General features: G+C 43.9%; 2 protein-coding genes across 2 annotated transcripts in view; one reads left to right on the forward strand and one right to left on the reverse strand.

Moving 5' to 3' along the window:
- LOC146368020 (uncharacterized) overlaps positions 1–13,155 on the forward strand; it is a 15,880-nt gene extending 2,725 nt beyond the window's left edge. The window contains exons 2-6 of the mRNA XM_084911588.1: positions 9,832–10,131; positions 10,216–10,500; positions 10,901–10,987; positions 11,940–11,989; positions 12,404–13,155. Of these exons, the coding sequence (XP_084767714.1) occupies positions 9,832–10,131; positions 10,216–10,500; positions 10,901–10,987; positions 11,940–11,989; positions 12,404–12,625 (944 nt within the window). The 3' untranslated portion in view covers positions 12,626–13,155. The remainder of the gene's footprint in view (positions 1–9,831; positions 10,132–10,215; positions 10,501–10,900; positions 10,988–11,939; positions 11,990–12,403) is intronic.
- The window catches only part of LOC146368019 (uncharacterized), a 27,712-nt gene extending 7,157 nt beyond the window's left edge, over positions 1–20,555 (reverse strand). Inside the window, exon 1 of the mRNA XM_084911589.1 lies at positions 19,429–20,555. Coding sequence (XP_084767715.1) covers positions 19,451–20,002 — 552 coding nt within the window. The 5' untranslated portion in view covers positions 20,003–20,555 and the 3' untranslated portion in view covers positions 19,429–19,450. The remainder of the gene's footprint in view (positions 1–19,428) is intronic.
- Between the last annotated feature and the right edge of the window lie 543 nt (positions 20,556–21,098).

The following is a 21,098-nucleotide window of genomic DNA, read 5'->3' on the forward strand; positions in this document are numbered from 1 at the left end:
CTTGCCTGGTACATGTTGGACAGTGAATCGGAATGGCTGTAAGGCCAGGTACCAGCGGGTAATTCGCCCATTTGTGTCCTTCATCTTCTCAAGCCACTGGAGTTTCCAAGGTGAAGTCTCTTCCCAGTAGATAGTAGCGGAAGGAGTCCAGGGCCCACTTGATTGCTAAGGTCTCCTTCTCTACTGTGGAATACCGAACTTCCCATGGAAACAGTTTCCAGCTGATGTATGCCACTGGATGGCGGCCTTCCATGGTTTCCTGAAGGAGGACAGCGCTTAGGCCCCGATGTAAAGCATCAGTCTGTAATATGAACGGTTCATCAAAGTTGGGACTGTACAAAACCGGTTGCTTACTTAGTGACTGTTTGATGTCATGAAATGCTGCCACTGCCTCCTCTGTCCACTGGATGTGATCCCGTCAGGTCTGTGAGCAGAGCTGCCCTGTTTGAGAACTGAGGGATGAAACGGCGGTAGAAACCTGCCATGCCCAAAAAGGATCTCAGCTGCTTCCTTGTTTGGGGCAGGGGGGATGATTCCATGGCCTCGATTTTGCTGACCTGTGGCCTGATAAACCTCTTGCCGATGACATGCCCCAGGTATTCTGTCTCAGCAGCAGCGAAAACACACTTTGACAGATTCACCGTCAACCCAGCTGAGTGCAGGTGGTCCAGAACAGTTCGCAGGTGTTCCACATGCTCCTCCCAGGTGTTGCTGTGGATAACAATATCATCCAAGTAAGCAGCAGCAAAGTCAGAGCAGTCATGTAATACCTGATCCATTAGCCGTTGGAAAGTTGCTGGAGCTCCATGTAATCCAAATGGCAAGACTGTAAATTGGAAAAGCCCCCATGGTGTTCTGAATGCTGTGAACTCTCTGGACTGTTGAGTGAGTGGGACCTGCCAGTAACCCTATTGTGGTCAGGTACCTTGCTTTTCCCAGACGTTCAAGTAGATCATCATTTCTTTGTGTCAGGTAGGAGTCAAACATGGATATGGAGTTCAGGTACCTAAAATCAATGCAGAACCTCATACTCTCATCTTTTTTGGGTACCAAGACCACAGGGTTACACCATTCGCTCTTAGATCTTTCAATGATCCATAGGGATAGCATCAAATCGATTTCCTTCTTCAATGAAGGCAGCAGACGTTCCGGGATCCTGTAACTTAATCGTCTCACAGAGGTACCTTCTCGTACCACAATATCATGTTTGACAATGTCAGTTCTCCCTGGATTCTCTTGAAAGACTGCTGATTTACATATTTCTCTCACATGCTGCTGCTTATCCTCTGGGAGATGGCTGAGATCATAATCTAGAGAGCCAGCAGGTGGTAGATATTGCTCATCGGCTTCATCTTCTTCAGGCACTCGCCGTATGAGCATTGCATCCGCCTTATGTTCAATACGCTCCACCCACTCCTTCAGAAGGTTTATGTGCAAGACCTTGCTGGAGCGCAACTGCCCTGGGGTGGGCACCTTATATATGGTGGGTCCCAGCTTCCTCATGACTTCAAATGGCCCCTGCGACTTTGCCAACAATTTGTTGTTGTCACTGGGGAGGAGCACGAGCACCTTTTGTCCCGGCTCAAACGAACGCTGACGAGCAGATTTATCATACCAAGACTTCTGCTGCAGCTCGGCCTCCACCATATGTGATTGAGCAAGTTCACTCATTTTCTCCAACCGTTCTCTCATCTGAATGATATAAGACAAAATGTTATTGGGTCCCACCTCTGCCTTGTCTCCCTCCCAGATCTCCTTTAACAGAGCTAGAGGGCCACGAACCTCATAACCATACAACAGCTCAAAAGGGGAAAAACCTGTGGAGGCTTGGGGGACTTCTCTATAAGCAAAGAGTAGATATGGCAGCCACTGATCCCACTCCTGCCACAAATTGTCAGGGACCAAGCAGTAAAGCATAAAGGACTAGGGCTGCTCAATTAATCGAATTTTAATCTCGATTACGATCTGGGCTTTCAACGATCATTAAAAATGACTGAGCCGATTATTAGCACCTCCCTCATGCTTTACTCTCGCGCTGCTCCGTGTGGCAAATCGAGCGCACCTCTCTGCATTTCGAACACGTGTCACAACAATTAAGAGGACCCGAGGGAAGCTCGGAAAGCTAAGCAGAAGTTATTTGGAGAGGAGAGTGACTGCCGTTGGTTGAAAAGAGAGGTAAAAAAAACTTCAGTGGTGTGGAAACATTAATAGTTGGCGGAGTCAGACGTGGATCAAGTAGACATAGTGTGTAAACTTTGCTACAGTGTTGTAGCTGCACCACAGAGCAACACTGCAAAGTTCACTAAACATAGATGTTTACATTTTTCATTTATTTTTTATATTGCAAACATTTGCACTGTTATCAGTATTTGCACACTATTTTATATTATTTTTTGACAATCTTTAAAGTCATTATTCAATACATTGTTATTGTTAAATAAATATCGTCAAATAATCGAGATCTCAATTTCAGTGAAAATAATCGTGATTATCATTTTTGCCATAATCGAGCAGCCCTATAAAGGACACAGGTGCTTATTTCAAAAATGGGGTTTTATTGACCCCAAAATATGAAAAAATATTTAACAAAGCCAAAACTTAAACAGGCAGACCAATAGAATAGAGGTCAACTCAATAGACTAAACTCAAGATAATCATTAACAAAACCTCAAACAAACATAAGATAAACTGACCTGCTGAAATGACACACAGGGGAACTTAAATACTGGTTTAGCTAAACCAAATGACACAAACGGGGGAAAACAAAATAGCTGCCATATAACCAACTAATACAAAACAATTAAACAAACATGAAACACCCCCCAGACAATGAAGCATGTGGTTCTATCCAATTAGGCTGTCAGTGGTACTTCAGGTCTCCCAGCCCTCTGCCACACCTTTTGCCAGACAGGAGGAGAATCCAAACCCCAGGTAACTCAAACAAAGAAAGATATATTAATCGAACAAAACAGAACTTTGACCTTGCAGTGTTAATATGTGTGCACGCCATATAAACATTGGAAGGTGTGATGGAAAAATAAATACATTTAATAAAGAAACAATACTGAACAATAAGTAGAATATATTAAAGTAGTGACTGTAAATTAAACTAAAGTAAATCAACGGGTGGTGAGGTGTGGAGCTTACCATGTGTGCCATGCCATCACAGCAGCAATACCTATTGCTATATTTTGATATCTGTAGTACAGGTATCTAGACTAACTTTTTGCCACAGTTGCACTGGCGCACCCAACTTTTTCTCTTAGGTGCGCCAGCACAAAAGTTAGTAGAACCCAAATTATTTCAACTACATTGCTTAACACCGCAGTTTTACATGTTCACTTAAAAAAATGCTGTCTATACAGACAATTTTGATTTCTAAATGATTAACAATTTTGTCAACACAAAGTTCTTTATTTGGAGTACAGTTCTACAGGACAGATAAGTTACCGTATTTTTCGGACCACAAGGTGCACCGGATTATAAGGTGCATTAAGCGAAACAAAACTCTACTCAACTCATTCTTCTTGCTTCCTCCACTTCTGTACCATTGATTCATTAATGTTGAATTCTCTCACAGCTGCTCTAACTCCATGTTCTACTGCGTGACTGATAGAGTTTGAAATCCGCTTCGTAAGCATATCTCTTAACCAGAGATGGGCAGTAACACGTTGCTATAATCCAATTACTTTTTTCAAGTAATGAGTAAAGTAAGGGATTACTATTGCAAAAAAGGTAATTAGATTACTGTTACTTTCCCGTAAGCACGCTGCGTTACTGCGTGACTAAAACCGTGATTTTTTTTGCGATAGTGTCTCATGACAGTGACGTAAGCGAGTGCAACGTTCGTGACAACAGCTGTGTGCACATCAACAATGGATAATATATCGAGTGCGGGAGAGAGTATGAGCGTGCAGCGTTTAAAGCGTGGAAGTACTGACCTTACTTTAAGTTTGATTCCATAAAAAGTGACAAAAACATTAGCGTCTGCTGTTCACTGCGTGGGAAGGAAACTTCTTTTTACAGCGAAAAAACCCTTAACTTCTGAGCAAGCACTGAGTGCGCTACGACGTAATGGGAAATTCACAGAGAAATTCGCGGATTCTTCAACTGACTGCTGCGGCACACCTGCACCAGGGCAAACCTCCGCCTACCCCACTCCTGCTTTACAGGTGAAAATAGAGCAACAGGACCGCTAGTCTTTGATTTGATTTATTTTCTGCTAACTAAGTAATTAATTACTTTTGAAAAGGGAAGTAATCAGTAATTAGTTACTGATTACTTTTTCAAGTAACTTGACCAACACTGCAACAACTTGTTATTTATGTATTTTTTAAAGGAAGATGACACTCATCCATAAGTAGCCAAGGCTTTGAGAAAAGGACTTTTATGAGTTTATTTGCAGCCATCTTAAACTCCTATGATAAATATAAAATAAAATATGATCAATTTATCAAAATCCCCCTCCCCCCAAAAAACAAAACAACAGCAACAACAACAACAACAACAACAACAACAACAAAACAAAAAACAAAACAAAACAAAGCAAAAAACCCCAAACTAAAGCAAAACAGTAATTACTGAGGTTATAGCTGAGTGAGATCATTGAGAGAGAAGCAGTCTAGACTATCATAAGTTAATAAATCTGGGAAGACTGTGATTAATTTTTTTTTTTATAATAAGTAGCATTTTATATATAAAGATATTCACAAATTAATTTCAAAAGTAACACAAGGCTTAACAGAGCTCTCAGTCTTTTTCAGCAAGGTACAGTATTGAAAAGAAATGTGTGACTATTTCTTATTTTTCCACCTGAATATTAAGGATTACTTTATTATTATTTTTTAGACAGCAGTCTTCCACATTGCTGGAAAGCCACTTCCTTTTTTGGTTATTCCTTCTAAATTGTGTGAAGAAGAATCCTTGATGCAGACTATCCTGTGTCATACTAAGTGAGGCTCCAGATCCATTAATAAAATAACTGACATCTGTCATAGTAAAGTTTTGGTAGCTGCTCTGGATTTTTGAAGCATATAATAATGAAAACAATAAAAGTGGAATAACTTCCTTAAATTACGTTGAAACGCTGGCAACATAATGTGATTTTATCCTACTGAGCACTAAATCACAGAAAAGGTCTGAGACTCAAAACTCTGAATAATGGGCACGTACGGAGCCCTGCAAGGGAATAAACTTTTAACATATTTTCAGGCGAGAATGTAGCTGTGTAAACTTCAAATATCTGCTCAGTTTATTAATATATCACATATTTGCAAAAATGCTCCGACGTTTTCGGAGACGTCTGTTATCCACCAGCTTGATAGCTAGCCGGGAGCTCGAGGGTCACTAGAGCCGCCGAGAATGGCAAACTCCCGGCACATCATTTTCAGATCACCGCGGTCTTTCGCTGCTCAGGTTAAACGTAATATATAAGTCACTTACATAACCTAAAATGTTAGGTTATGTAAGTGACTTACGTTTTTTCAGTGTTTTATTTGTTTGTGAGTAAATCTGTTTGGCTGAGATTAAAGTTATTAGATTAGATTAGATAAAATACAACTTTATTAATCCCTCTGGTGGGTTTACACTGGAATCTGTCTTTGATGGCTTTTTTGGAGCAAATGTGACATTCACAAGTAGAACTGACACACAAAACAAAACAATGACTACACAACACACTAACTATAGCCTCCAAACACACTAAATGTCACTAATGTCTCACACGTGAAAACTCGCTCTCTTGCTGTCTGTAGAGAACAACGTTTTTACCGTTTCTTCCCGCTGTAAACACCACTGTTTTGTTCGAAAAAAAACATTGCGTGCATTTTTTTTCATAACTCTGGTTTTACGTGGCCCATCGACACAATTCAAAAACTGGTATATAAAGGCCGTGCTTTCGTCCCAAGTTGAAATGGACACTCTGAGTCGCTGCATCTTATAGCTGTACCGTCAACCCCAGAGGGTTAAACAGAAGTTTGAGATGTTCAAGAATTTACACCAGTGTCCTGTTATATTTTAGATAGCAAGGAGCAGATGGCCGAGTTTAATAAACTCCACCGACACAGCGGTGACGCAAACTGAAGGCTAGTCAAAGGAGCTTGCAAAGAAAAGCGTCTGGACTTCTTTAAGTTACTTGAAGACGTTTCACCTCTCATCCGAGAAGCTTCTTCAGTTCTAAGGTCAAATGGTGGGGAGTCCCAGATTTAAACCTAGTGGGAGTATCCCCCCACAGAGGGACAAAAGGACCCCCTGATGATCCTCTAATCGCCTGAACCAAGGTTGAACCTTGGTTGAACCAACCTTGGCTGCCCGCTGGGATTGGAATGATGGGAGAGGCGTGAGTTTCTCAAAATGGGCTCATTGAGTCAGCACAGATAAGATCTTGGAGAGGCTACGGCTGCTGTGAATACTCAGAATAAGATGTCTGACTGCAGACTGGATACATCTCGGAAGGGCTAGCTCGGAATAAGATCTCTGGGCGCAAACTGAATGACATCTCGGGGAGGCACACTGCCATGAGTTCTCAGAAATTGGCTCCTTGAGCACAAGAAATGACAACATCACAGAACGCAAGTATGGCGAAGCTCGCGGCTCTCCAACAGGAGATTGAGAGACCAGTGTTGGACTGTAGAACTGCTTTGAAATTCATATGAGCTGTTCGCAGTTTTTTTGTTTCCTGTTCTCATGCTGTCCTACCATGGAAGCACAGCATGAGTAGAGGTCTCTTTTTTTCCTCTTGTACTTTCCCATTGTAGTGTATATTTCAGTTTTTTTGTGTAACGCTACCGATCTCCGACTTGTATCCCCATGTAATGTCTGTGTTGTGTGTGTAAGGTCGGGGTGTGTGTGTCCCATTTCACTGCAGGGCAACCTGCACGTGGCAAATAAAGCTTTGATTGATTGATTGATTGATTGATTCACCCAGTACAGGAATTGTCCTTCTATCCCACCTACTTTTTGAGTTACACGACGTTTTGTAACTCCAAAAATCGGCGTTTTCCGCCTCTCACCGCGATCTACTTCTGACTGCTCGTCACCCTGTTTTCCAGGCGCCCCGCCCCCCCGCCAGTGGTGTGATTGGTAATGAAACGGATCTGCAGCCTAAACGTCGTGTGTGTGTGTGTGTGTGACTAGATTTTTAGTCTTTGGGGCATAGCATTTTATTGTTGGATTCAAACTGAGCAGATACAGACTAATTGACTGGACACATTGTTTGCTTGAAGTGGGTTATGTGTCACTCCGTTTCTGTGTGTGTGTGTCCATATTTGCAAACATTGTTAGGCATGTCATTTTTGCCTTAGCTTTGTGTATCTGCTGGCTGTTCCTTCTTGCTTTTCCAATGTTTCTGCCAATTTTTCACAGTTGAACAACAAGTAGTTTTGAGGAAAGTTCAGCTTTTTTCAGCTGGCCATTTTACTTCACCAATATTTCTGCTTAAGTTATTACTTTTCTGCTAAATTATAGTATTTCTGATACTATGTTGCATATCTACTAAGTTATAGTCCTATACTAATTTATGTTAAGCTGTACTCTTACACCATTTCTTCCAAGTTATGTTTCTGCTAAATATTTACATTTCTGCATAGTTTAATAGTATTTATGCCAAATAATAGTATTACTGCTAAATCATAGTATTTGAGCCAAATCATAATATATGGGCTAAAACATAGTATTTCTGCCAAATCATAGTATTTGTGCAAAAGTATAGTATTTCAGCCAAATCACATTATTTCTGCCAAATCATAGTATTACTGCTAAATCATAGTATTTGAACCAAATTATAGTATATGGGCTAAAACATAGTATTTCTGCCAAATTACTACATTTTAGCACAAATACTATGATTTGGCAGAAAAACTATGATTTAGCAGATATACAGTTGACTGATCTAGAAACATACAAGCACACATTTCTGCTATCATATAGTATTTCTGCTAAATCATACTATTACATTTCTTGAAAATCAAAGTGTTTCTGCTAAGTCATAGTATTTCTGGTAAATCACACTATTTGTACCATTTGTACAATATTTCTGCCAAATCATAGTATTTGTGCTAAAACATAACACAAATACTAACAAGTTATATTTTTCAAAGTTGAACAAGAAGTACTTTTAAGGAGACTTCAGCTTTTTTTAGCTGTCCGTTTTGCTTTTCCAATATTTCTACTTAAGTTGTTACTTTTCTGCTAAATAATAGTATTTCTGCTACTATGTTGCATTTTTACTAAGTTATATTATTATACTACTTTATATCAAGTTGTACTCGTATTGTACTAGTATTTGTACCAAATCATAGTATTTGTACTAATAGTATTTCTGCCAAATCATAGTGTTTGAGCCAAATCATAGAATTTGTGCTCAAACATAGTCATTCTGCCAAAGCATAGTATTTGTGCCAAATCGTAGTATTTTTGCTTAATCATAGTATTTGACCCAGAAGGTTAAGTGTCTTCACATCTTTTCAGCACAAAGTTCTGCTACTTCTCCTGTATCGAGCACAAATTTACGTTTATTCACCTCTTTTCTGCAGAAAGTGCAACTTTGTCAGCTCTTGTCAGCTAATTTTTCAGCTCCTTCAGTTGATGCCTGCTATATCTTTTGGTGCTCATAACTGTTATACTTTTTGAAATATTAAGCTGTTTATGGCATTTTTTGATGACTAGTGTCTTTGCTGATTTGGCTCTCCGGGCTGAGGTGTATTTTAGCTCAGTTAGATGAGCAGGCGTTCTCAGGGTGGGAGGCCCCGGTTCAAATCCTGCTTATGACAATCTTTTTTTTAGTGAACACTTTAAAATTTTAAACTCGTTTCAACACAAATTTTAGATTTTTCACCTCTTCACAGCAGAATTTTCAGTTTTTCACCTCTTTTCTGCACAAATTGCAGATTCTTCAGCTGTTCTCAGCAAAAACTTCAGCTTCTTCAGCTCTTTTCAACAGATAGTTCTCCTTCTGCTGTTTTCCGATTCCACTACAAGGCATTCACACAGCATTTTCGCAGGAAATGCAAATTTTTCTAGTTCCCTTCTGTCTTCAGTCTGTCCCAGTCTTCCTTTCTGGAACACACTTCTTTTCATGCTTTGGCTTTTGTCTGTGTCAAGTTCAGGTGTCCAGGTCAGTGTTAGTCATTTCCTTATTTACTTTGGTGACCTCTTGTCTTCAGTTCTTCTTCCGGTGTCTAATTATCTCTGATTTGTTTCAGTTATCTTCCCACCTGTTGTGTTTTCCCTTGTTATGTATTGTCTCTGTCTCCTTTTGTCCTTTGTTGTGTCCTTCCTTGCAGTCTGTTCTCCCTGAAGACTCATAGATTTACCCAAAAGTTTGATTCTGTTCTTCTGGATATAATGTTTTTAGTAAGAGAAATATTTTGTCACGATCCAAGTGACTTCTTCAGTCTTGGATCAGTGATGAAATGTTTCTCCCAGTGAAAACGCTGCAACCAGATGAACAGAATCAACTTTTTGGGATTTCCTTACCTGAATGATTGACATGCATCAACACACTTATAGATTATTTTCCTTGTTTTTCAGTCTGCATTATTCTGTAGTATGTTTAAGTTCAGCAATAAAACTGCCTTTTAGTTTACCTCCCTTGTTTCCAACTCCTGCATTTTGGGTCTGACTCTGCCTGCCACACAGTCAACACTGACATGTTTTTTGTTTTTTGGACAGGAGAATTAAATACTATTCCACATTAATTTTTTGTGATCTTAAGTTGACATAAGCTTCTGTCATTATATTAAATTGTCTCTATATAGCGTCATGCACGCAATTCTGACACCAGTGTTGTTGTTGTTAATTTTTTAATTCTATTTTTTAATTGTTTTCTTTTAGGTCTCCAACATGTGTTTGTGCTGCGTGGAAAGGACTTACATCTGGATATAGAGAAACCTGTTAAACTTGACAAACAGACAGATTTGTTCTGGAAATTTAATCCCAGTACCAATATAGGTAAATGTGTTTTTAATAATGATCCAGTAGTGTTTAACGAATATCCAGGAAAGGCTGAGTTGTTTGGACCAAATTGCTCTTTGAAATTAAAGAAAGTACAACACAGTAGCAGTGGAGATTATAAAGCAGTTGTGGTTGGGGGACGAGACCAGACTGTGGCTGAATACAAGGTCATAGTTCAAGGTAGGTTTCTATTTTCATTATTATTTTGAAATGTTGATACATCATAGGCCTGTTTTAAATACTTTTACACCCATTGTTCCCCAGATCCAGTGACTCCTGCCAAACTGACAGTGGACCCTGTGTCCAACAGCTCAGACTCCTGTAACCTGACTGTGACCTGCAGCACAGTGGACTTTAACATCAGCAGTAGTTTTAGATGTGATGGTAAAATCTGCTCTCATGCAGGAGAAAAGGATTTGAAGGCCACAAAAGTGTTTTCCTCTCTAATTGTTTACCTGCAACAAGACACCATTTTCTGTAATCACAGCAACCAAGTGAGCTGGAACGTGACTGAGAAGGTGCTCAAATCTTACTGTGAAACAAAGACAGGTGAGAATAACGGTCATAATGAATGAAAAACTGAAATAACCACGTTTTAAAGGTCTTGCTGTGTGGTGTTTGCATGTTCTCCCCATGTCTAACTACTTGTCCAAAAACATATAGTTTTTGGGTTTAACTCAACTGATGATTGAATGTAGGTGTGAACTGACCACCAACTGTGAATGGTTGTCAAAAAAAATCTTTATTGCCTTCTTAAAGAACTTGTTTAAGCAAACTGCCACAACCAGGGGTGTGCAATGTAATATTGTAGTGATCAGTAAAAGATTTACTTCTATAATATATATTTTTTGCAAATAAATCCTGAAGAAGAAGAAGATGGATAGCAAATCAGTCCTAGTACTGAACTTGGTCAGAATTTTTGTGATATAATAATTTAATTTCATTACAGTGTCCAGTCGAGCCATCAAAATTGCAGCTCCGATTGTTGTTCTCATCTTCTTGATTCTCTTCATTACCCCTTGTGTCATCATGAAATGTAAGTGCCAATGTTTTTTGTGAATTGGTGATACGTAAAGTACACACAAATTATATTTTGCGTTTAAGCATACACTTTATACAAATACACATTCCTCATATGATTAGGTAATGCCATGAGAAGCCCAGATGAAGATATACTTTAGTACAGTAAAGATCTACTTTGTGTATGTTCTGTGTGAATGTGTTTATAACTGTGTTCATTCACTCTGAAGTGAAAGATTTAAGAAGTCAATTAAAAATGAATAACAATATCAACTAAAAATAAATAATAACAAAGCCATTGAAATTATAAAACAAAGATGGGGAAGTGGTTAGAAGGAAATTCTTGAATTAATTTTGTTCTTTTCCCTTCCCCCCTTTTTAAAAAAACAAAACAAAAAGTTAAAGAGCACAAGGAAGCATGACAGAGGAGAGAAAGGTCCCTAGCTGTGCCAGTGTACATGTTAAAGTATAGACTTGGAAAACACTGGAACAGTAAAGATTGTTTTATTAGCTTTAAGAGGTCGTGTAATGATGGTTACAACAATTCAAAGGCAATCTTGATGTCATTGGAGACACTGGATGTCAGACATTGGATGTCATTGGAGACAATTGAAATTTGCATTATCTATGTAAAGATGCACTTTGTCTATAAATATATCATAAATATACTTCAAACTACTCAAATATTATATAAGATGATAAATGTCAGTGTTAAACTGATATGTAGTGTATATTCTGTAAATATGTGGGGGTTACAGTGTGGTCATTACAATAGTATGGCTGTATAGGCATGTTTTTTCACACTTAATGAAAGCTATAAAAATATAAAAATCACTTTGACTGCAAAGAGGGATGAGTTTTTTTTCTCTCGCGTTGTAAATATAACACTTAAATAAGGAAATACAATTTTTCGTGCAAAATCTAAATTTCAAGCAAGTCAATCTATATTTTCTATGACTGACTTACAGGTAAAAGTAAAGGAGGGAACCAGGAAAATACTATATATGCGGTTCCTGAGGTAAGCGGAAACTTTTTTTGGAAAAAAACAAAAACAGAAGAAGAACCTCTCCCACTTTGCTAGTCAAACTGTAGGAATAAATGGTTTAATTGTGAGTAATTATTGAGAACAGATTTGTTTCTATACAAAATCCTTTAAATTTTAAATTGGACTGAAGTCTGCAACTACACATGAGCAAACACTGTTTCACAAACTACTTTCTAAAATCAACCCCATCTCCTTTCTACACCAACTGTTCCATCTATTCTGCTGATGCAGATCCATCCTTATGCTTATCTTGTCACATTTAGACATCACTGTTTGAGACAGTTTCTTGCATTCAGACTTCCTGGCTTATTATTGTATAACATATGTAAGATAAAGTAATCATTACTATTACATTTTCTTAACAAAGCACTTTTGGTTTATTTCCAGGACATCATTCCAGGCCAGACTCAAAGTCAGACTCCCGCAGGACATGAATCATGTAATTCTCCAACATCTACTTATGCTTTGGTGGAGTTTCATACTGGACAAAAATCCACTAAGACTGAAAAGATCCCTCAGCCAGAGACGGTGTATGCTCAGGTGGACAGAGCTGCAAAGCCCAATTCTACATTCCAACAACAAACACCCAGACCTGAAGAAAACCAATAACTGTATTTATAATGATCAACAGAGTTCACTGATGTACCATATGTGTAAAATGTGGATGTTCATGTTACTCTGACGAAGAGAGAAACATGTGAATCAGAAGGCATATGGGTCTGTTCACTCACATGTAGCTCACTTTAGACACAAAGGTTTGGTTGCTGAGTGATATTGTGGTCTAGCTTACAGGAAGCTGGATATTTCTCTTAATTTGAATTAACAGAGCTAGTTAGCCCAATTTTTATTCTTTCAAAGTCTTGTTTTTGAGAAAATAAAATAGGCACAGAGTTTACAGACATACCAACAAAGTGGGTAGAGTCAGCTGAGAACCAATGAGTGTATGTACCTGCACACTATTGTGAAATATCTGCAATATTTAGTTTGTAAATGGTTTACATTAATAACATTACATTACACATGTATATGTTTCTTTTTATCATATATAATGGTTGTTGCATCAGTAAATGTGTCCGCACAAGCATTTCACTGCATGTTGTATGATTGTACATGTGACAAATAAAGGTTGTTTGTTTGTTGTTGGTTTTATTTTTGTTTAATTGTACTCTAACTGCTTTGGATTTGTGTATAATAAAACCAGTTCAGTGCTCTTTAACTTTAAAAAAATATTCTACAGTCTTGAAAATGTGAAACTATTTCTAGCCAGGTAAAAATGGCAGAAGTCTCAAAGAGGAGGAGAATACATGAACTAACACAGTACATGTAAGTCTTAAATGAGATGCCAATCTATTTGAATGCATTTAAACTGCATTTAAACCATTTATAGGCAGATTAGTTAACATCCCCTTTATCACACTGTGCAGCACAGCTAATCATACAGATAAATTACCAATTACCAATGGTCATTTTTTCAAACTTCACAAATGTTACGTGGTTGTGAAAAAACAGTAGCTATAAGTGTATAGTCTGTATGGGCTTGTGTTTGACAGCAGTAGTTCAAGTTCAAGTTCAAATTTTATTCGCCACATGCAATGGCAGGTTGCCCTGCAGTGGAATGAACCCCCCCCCCCCCCCCCCCCCTCCCCGACCATACACACACAACACAGACATCACATGGGGATACAAGTCCGAGAACGGTTGCATTACAGAAAACCACTGAAATGTACACTACAATGGGAAAGTACAAGAGGAAAAAAAGAGACCTCTACTCATGCTGGGCTATAAGAGGACAGCATGGGAACAGGAAACAAAAAAACTCCTCTGCACAGAAAAGCACATAAATGTCCACAGTACAACAATATGAGGCACATGACCAGCAACAGGGTTGGGTAGGGGGTGAGGAATAATCCTGGGCAACACAGCAGCCACCCTGCCACTGCGCCGTCTCTCCAGCGCGGGCCCAGACCCGCCTCGTGTTCCCCAAGAGGAGTCAAGCATCGAAGGCGTTGGAAGTGGAGGGGGGAGAGTGAGTGCTTATCTGTGTAAGTGTATGTGTGTGCGTGTCCATAGTTCAGCTGAGACAGTGTCCTTCGCCCTGCCAGGCTAAGTAACCAGTCTACCCGCCAACCCAGGTGGCCTTGCATGGAATGGGAAGGAACAGACTCAACACAGTCGTTATCAGGGAGTTTTTGTTCAGCTCCAGCCTTGAGCCCACAGCTGGCGCCGAAGGGGTAGCCGCATTATGATGGTGATTTTCTTTTACAAACAACTCATGAGAATTTCGAGCTGTTTTTAACACTCCGACACTGGTCTCTCAATCTCCCGTTGGATAGCTGCCAGTTTCTCCATGATGTTATTTACCTTCAATTCCGTGGTCTTGTCACTCTTTTGCTCACAGAGCAGATTCTGAGACCTCACGACCGCAGCCAACTGATCCGTGATGTATTCCAGCTTCCGCCCATAGGTGTTGTTCTGAGCGGATTCTTCCCTGATGTATCCTAATATCCGCTCAGAGATGTTATTCTGAGTATTCACTGCAGCCGCAAGCGCCTCCAAGCTCTTAACCGTGCTGCCGTCCGTGAGCCCTTTCTGAGAAGCCGCACCTCGTCCCATCGATTCAATCTCAGCGGGCAGCCTTGTGGGGGTTTGAACAGCCGGTTCCGCACCAAGTCAGTTTGAGAGACTTTAATACATGTATGTGGATAACACTTACATGCAATAAGGAAGAACATCAAGATAATATATAGTGTCCATCCCCTTTGTCCATACATATTGGCACCTGTATGATAACCCATATCTCCTAAAGGTCACAGATCACCACTTACCTTTGGATGTCTGTAAATGCACCTGAAAGCATATGTCACGTGAACCACATGAAACTACATGTATGTAACACTAATTATAAGTGCATGTGTGTGTGTGTATGTATACTTCTCAATTTCATTTGTTTTTTCACAGATGTGAGAAAAGCCTTTGTATTCTTTTTGATCAGAAGTGGTTTTCTCCTTGAACTGTCCCATGGATGCCATTTTTTCACCAGTCTCTTTGTTTTGTCGAATCATGAACTCTGACCTTCACTGAGACAGGTGAAGCTTAGAGTTCTTTAATGTTGTTCTGGGTTCTTCTGTGACATTACTTTTTCAAGCCATTCGGGAGGGGCTCAGAGTAGAGCCGCTGCTCCTCCACATTGAAAGGAGCCAGTTGAGGTGGTTCGGGCATCTGACAAGGATGCCTCCTGGGTGAGGTGTTCTGGACATGTCCCACAGGGAGGAGGCCCCGACGCAGACCCAGGACATGCTGGAGAGACTATATCTCTTGGCTGGCCTGGGAACGCCCTGGTGTTACCCCAGACAAGCTGGAGGAGGTGGCTTGGCTGGGGGAACGCCCTGGTGTTACCCCAGACAAGCTGGAGGAGGTGGCTTGGCTGGGTGAACGCCCTGGTTTTACCCCAGACAAGCTGGAGGAGGTGGCTGGGGAGAGCGAGGTCTGGGGCTCTCTGCTTGGGCTGCTGCCCCCGCGACCTGACCCCAGATAAGCAGAATGAATGGATGCTTATCATACTGTGTTATTATTGATGTTTTTCATAGGTTTGAAAAGAATATGAATAAATTATGTTTTTTTGTTACTGGCTTCTGTCACGGCTGGCGGGGTGAGCCGTGTGGTGTAGGAGGAAAAGGACCCAAAATGCAGGCAGTTGACTGGTGATGAGAGTGATGATTTATTTACAGAAGTGGAGCGACTGAACAGGCAGGGAGAAAAGACGAATGACTGAAAAATCCTAGACTGGGAAAACTAAATGACAAACCTAAGCATGAAACGGGGAGCGGAGAATGCAGAGAGACGTAGTTACACCGAGAAACACAGACGATCCAACAATGAACAGAAGCCAACACACACTATAAATACACACTAGGTAATGAGGAGATGACATGCAGGGGTGGACACAGCTGACACTAATGGACATGATGAGAAGCAGACCTACAAAGTAAAACCGGAAACACACAGACTGTTTTACAACAAAAACGCAGGGACCTGAACGGAGCACAGAGGGGAGACGCAGGTAGGGATAATAAACACGACAACCAACCCAAAGAATTAATACAGAATCAGAATAAACACCAAACACAAGATGAACCCAAAAAGAAACACAAAACGCTGGGTCAACGACCCAGGATCATGACAGTACCCCCCCCCTCAAGGGCTGGCCCCTGACAGCCCCAAAACAAATCACCACCAGACCCGGGAGGGCGGCGGGGGGTCCAGGACGGAGGGTCCGGACCAGGTCCAAAACGGAAGCCCCAGAATCCCAAACAAAACGGTCACAAAACACAGACTGGGGCTTGAGAAAACAGAGTCCAAAACACCGGTCAGGGGGCCGGCCCGAGGGCTGACAGCCTAACAGGGCACTCAGTTCTGGTGGCCGGCCCGGAGGTCTCCAGCACAGGAGCACAGAATGAAACAGTGCAGGGGGTCAGCCACGCAGAAGGCAGTGATGGCGACAGGAGTCTGGAGGCCGACCGTGCGGGCGGCAACGGCATAGAAACAGTTCTGGGGGCCGACTGTGCACACGGCAGCGGCAATGCAAGTCCGGAGGCCGGCCACGCGGAAGGCAGTGGCGGCGTTCAGGGGGCCGTCCACAGTGGCGACGATGCCCAACAAGCGGCCTGGCAGATGACCGATGACGTTGAGGCAGCAGTTGGGGACCTGAAGGCTGCGTGGCCCCCGCAGCACCAGGCAAGGCGGAGGCTGGACCAGACGAGGATGAGGCAGCAGAAGCTGAAGCTGGACCAGACGAGGATGAGGCAGAGGCTGGACCAGGCGAGGATGAGGCAGAGGCTGGACCAGGCGAGGATGAGGCAGAGGCTGGACCAGGCGAGGCCGAGGCAGAGGCTGGACCAGGCGAGGCCGAGGCAGAGGCTGGACCAGGCGAGGCCGAAGCGGATGCGGAGGCCGGACCAAGCGGAGGCGAAGCCGAAGCTGGACCAGGCGAAGCTGAGGCAGCTGATGCGGAGGCCGGACCAAGCTGAGGCAGCTGATGCGGAGGCCGGACCAGGCGGAGCTGATGAAGCTGATGAGGAGGCCGGACCAGGCGGAGCTGATGAAGCTGAAGCTGGACCAGGCGAAGCTGATGAAGACACGGAGGCTGCAGCTGGGGTGGGTGAAGACATGAAGGCTGCACCAGACGAGGATGAAGCAGTTGAAGCGGAGACCGGACCAGACGAAGGCGAAGCGGAAGCGGAGACCGGACCAGACGAAGGCGAAGCGGAAGCGGAGGCCGGACCAGGCGACGCTGAAGCCGAAACTGGACCGGGCGACGCTGAACCCGGAGCTGGACCGGGCGAGGATGAAGCCGGAGCTGGACCGGGCGAGGATGAAGCCGGAGCTGGACCGGGCGAGGATGAAGCCGGAGCTGGACCGGGCGAGGATGAAGCCGGAGCTGGACCGGGCGAGGATGAAGACTCGGAGGCTGCAGCTGGCGAGGATGAAGACTCGGAGGCTGCAGCTGGCGAGGATGAAGACTCGGAGGCTGCAGCTGGCGAGGATGAAGACTCGGAGGCTGCAGCTGGCGAGGATGATGAGGCTGCAGCAGGCGAGGATGATGAGGCTGCAGCAGGCGAGGATGATGAGGCTGCAGCAGGCGACGGCGAGGAAGCCGGAGGCGGAGGCGCTGCAGGCGACGGCGTGGAAGCCGGAGGCGGTGGCGCTGCAGGCGTGGAAGAAGCTGCTGCTGCCGGCGGCGTGGATGAAGCTGCAGCAGGCGAGGATGATGAGGCTGCAGCTGGCGGCTGGACGGGCTCCTCGGGCCCTCCAGCTGACGAGGCAGGAAGCTGGCTAGGTCCTCCTGAACCTCCAGCTGACGGGTCTTGGGGCTGGACGGGCTCCTCGGGCCCCCCAGCTGATGAGGCAGGAAGCTGGCTAGGTTCTCCTAAACCTCCAGCTGACGAGTCTTGGGGCTGGACGGGCTCCTCGGGCCTTCCAGCTGACGAGTCTTGGGGCTGGACGGGCTCCTCGGGCCCTCCAGCTGACGAAGCAGGAAGCTGGCTAGGTTCTCCTGAACCTCCAGCTGACGAGTCTTGGGGCTGGACGTGCTCCTCGGGCCCTCCAGCTGACGAGGCAGGAAGCTGGACAGGCTCCTCGGGCCCTCCAGCTGACGAGGCAGGAAGCTGGACGGGCTCCTCGGGCCCCCCAGCGAAAACAGTCTCAAAACCAGTGGGCACCGGAGCCCCTGGCACACACAGGACAGAACCAGCAGGTGCAGAGACCTCTGGCAGAGACAGAACAGAACCAGCAGGCACACGGACCTCTGGCAGAGACAGAACAGAACCAGCAGGCACACGGGCCTCTGGCAGGGACGCAACAGAACCAGCAGGCACACGGGCCTCTGGCAGGGACGCAACAGAACCAGCAGGCACACGGGCCTCTGGCAGGGACGCAACAGAACCAGCAGGCACACGGGCCTCTGGCAGGGACGCAACAGAACCAGCAGGCACACGGGCCTCTGGCAGAGACAGAACAGAACCAGCAGGCACACGGGCCTCTGGCAGGGACGCAACAGAACCAGCAGGCACACGGGCCTCTGGCAGGAACGGAACAGAACCAGCAGGCACACGGGCCCCTGGCAAACACAAAGCAGACTGCAGCTGCACTGAGCAGTGACTCAGCTCAGGCAGCGACAGTCCGGTGCAGTCCTCAGCTGGCTTCTTAACCTCCAGGGGTCCAGAGTCAGCTGGGGGCTGAAACCCAGCCTCTGGGGAGGCCCTGGAGTGCGTCTCAGTCTCAGAACTGGCCAGCTCTTGAGGAATGTTTCCATTGTTATTGGGTTTGTCTCTCTGCTTAGAGTAAGAAGTTGTTGAACTGTCCTTTATGGGTTGAACTGACATGGCTTGCTGTACAGGAGGAGTAGGTGAAGGTGATGGCTGAACAGGTGGTGGAGCTAATAGCTGACCTGCAACCTGAGCTGGTAACTGAGCTAAGGGCAAGTGAGCAGCAGATGCTGGGGACTGAGCTAACGGCTGTGCTAACAGTGGGAAAGGCGATTGCTCCTGAACGAACTGCCCTGGCTCCTTAACCTCCAGGGGTCCAGAATCAGCTGAGGTAGGTGGCTCAGCTTCTGGGGATGCCCCGGAGGGGGTCGCAGTCCCTTGAAAAACAGGGCTAGCATATACAATCCTAGAGTTAGTATTAATCGTTCTTTTTAAAGCATCCCTGGATTCAGAGGGTGCATGAAGAGAGCCCCTTAAATCCCTGGGACTGGAACAAATGGTCTCCGAAACCACAGTCCTTAATTTTGCTGCTTCAGCATTAACTGAGACAGCGATATCAGATACTGAGTCCATAGAAACTTTTGATTCAGTCTCTGGTGTAACACTTTGCGGTTCGGAGAAAGCAGAAAGAAAGTCTTTACCACTCACCACAGCTGGCTGTGTCGAAATCTCAGAGTCCAGCTGAGCGCTGGCGGCGCATACGCCGTTTCTTGCGGGAGGAGGAGGTGGAGAAGATGACAGAGGAGGCTAGTGATGATGGGGAAAAGGAAGCTGGCTCCTCATCTTCTGACCACATAGCCGCGAGGAAAAAGGCAGGCGTGTAGTGGTCAGAGTGGGACGCGGAGGCTGAAGAATTCCTTGGCACCGGCACGGAAACAGCTCTCCGCGGTAATGTCTGCTGCTGCGTTGCGGAGAGCTCCGTCTGCTGCTGCAGCGACTGTCCGGAGGAGATCTCCATCGGCTGCGACTGCAGCGAGGCCTTCCGGGAATCGATGCGCTCTGACTGCTCCCGAGCCCGCCATACCTCCTGGCCTCGGCTTAATTCTCCCATGAAGTCTCCATAGCAGGAAAGCTCACGAAGGTAAGGATTTCCTTCGACAATCGCCTTAATAGCGTTTAGTCCAACAGAAATTGTCCGTGGGTCCGTGGCGCGGGTTATTCGGCTCATCAGACACTGTACGTGGAGAATATCCTCCTCACGGGCGGAGCCTGCGGGGTCCATAGTATGGTCGGATCGTACTGTCACGGCTGGCGGGGTGAGCCGTGTGGTGTAGGAGGAAAAGGACCCAAAATGCAGGCAGTTGACTGGTGATGAGAGTGATGATTTATTTACAGAAGTGGAGCGACTGAACAGGCAGGGAGAAAAGACGAATGACTGAAAAACCCTAGACTGGGAAAACTAAATGACAAACCTAAGCATGAAACGGGGAGCGGAGAATGCAGAGAGACGTAGTTACACCGAGAAACACAGACGATCCGACAATGAACAGAAGCCAACACACACTATAAATACACACTAGGTAATGAGGAGATGACATGCAGGGGTGGACACAGCTGACACTAATGGACATGATGAGAAGCAGACCTACAAAGTAAAGCCGGAAACACACAGACTGTTTTACAACAAAAACGCAGGGACCTGAACGGAGCACAGAGGGGAGACGCAGGTAGGGATAATAAACACGACAACCAACCCAAAGAATTAATACAGAATCAGAATAAACACCAAACACAAGATGAACCCAAAAAGAAACACAAAACGCTGGGTCAACGACCCAGGATCATGACAGCTTCAGGATTTAAAATGTCTATCCTTGAAGGATTCAGTCACTGTTAAATAGTTTAACTGAATTTACAACAAAGAAAAGAAAAGGAAAAAAGTTTTCCTCTGAAAATGTTCAGGTACAAGGACTGGACTGAAAATGAACCAAATTCGTGTCAAATTATTATACTACAAACTTCCATTCTACCTTTTCCCACAATTTAATTATGTTATTTTCATACCTTTTCTCTCAGTGCAAAACAAGAGTGCCACTATCTCAAAAAAAGAAAAGAAAAAAAAGATGCAGTAGAGGGTTTATCTTATGTTTCCAAAATTCTGAATTAATTTTCTCTCAAATTTCTCTCAGAAAAGCTTTTACTGAAAAAGCTTTTTAAAAGCTTTTTTTACTGCTTTAAATGAGTGGACACTTATCTAAGTAGCTGTGTTCACCCATTTATAACCATTTTCTTTTTCATAGGTCTATGTTTCAACACCTCTTGCAGCTTCAGCTTAGTCTGACTGTATGACAGATGTACGACCTACTGCCCTCTGTCTG

Source organism: Perissodus microlepis, chromosome 18, assembly GCF_051167445.1.
Source record: "Perissodus microlepis isolate ML-2025 ecotype Zambia chromosome 18, ASM5116744v1, whole genome shotgun sequence".
Lineage (NCBI taxonomy): Eukaryota > Metazoa > Chordata > Actinopteri > Cichliformes > Cichlidae > Perissodus > Perissodus microlepis.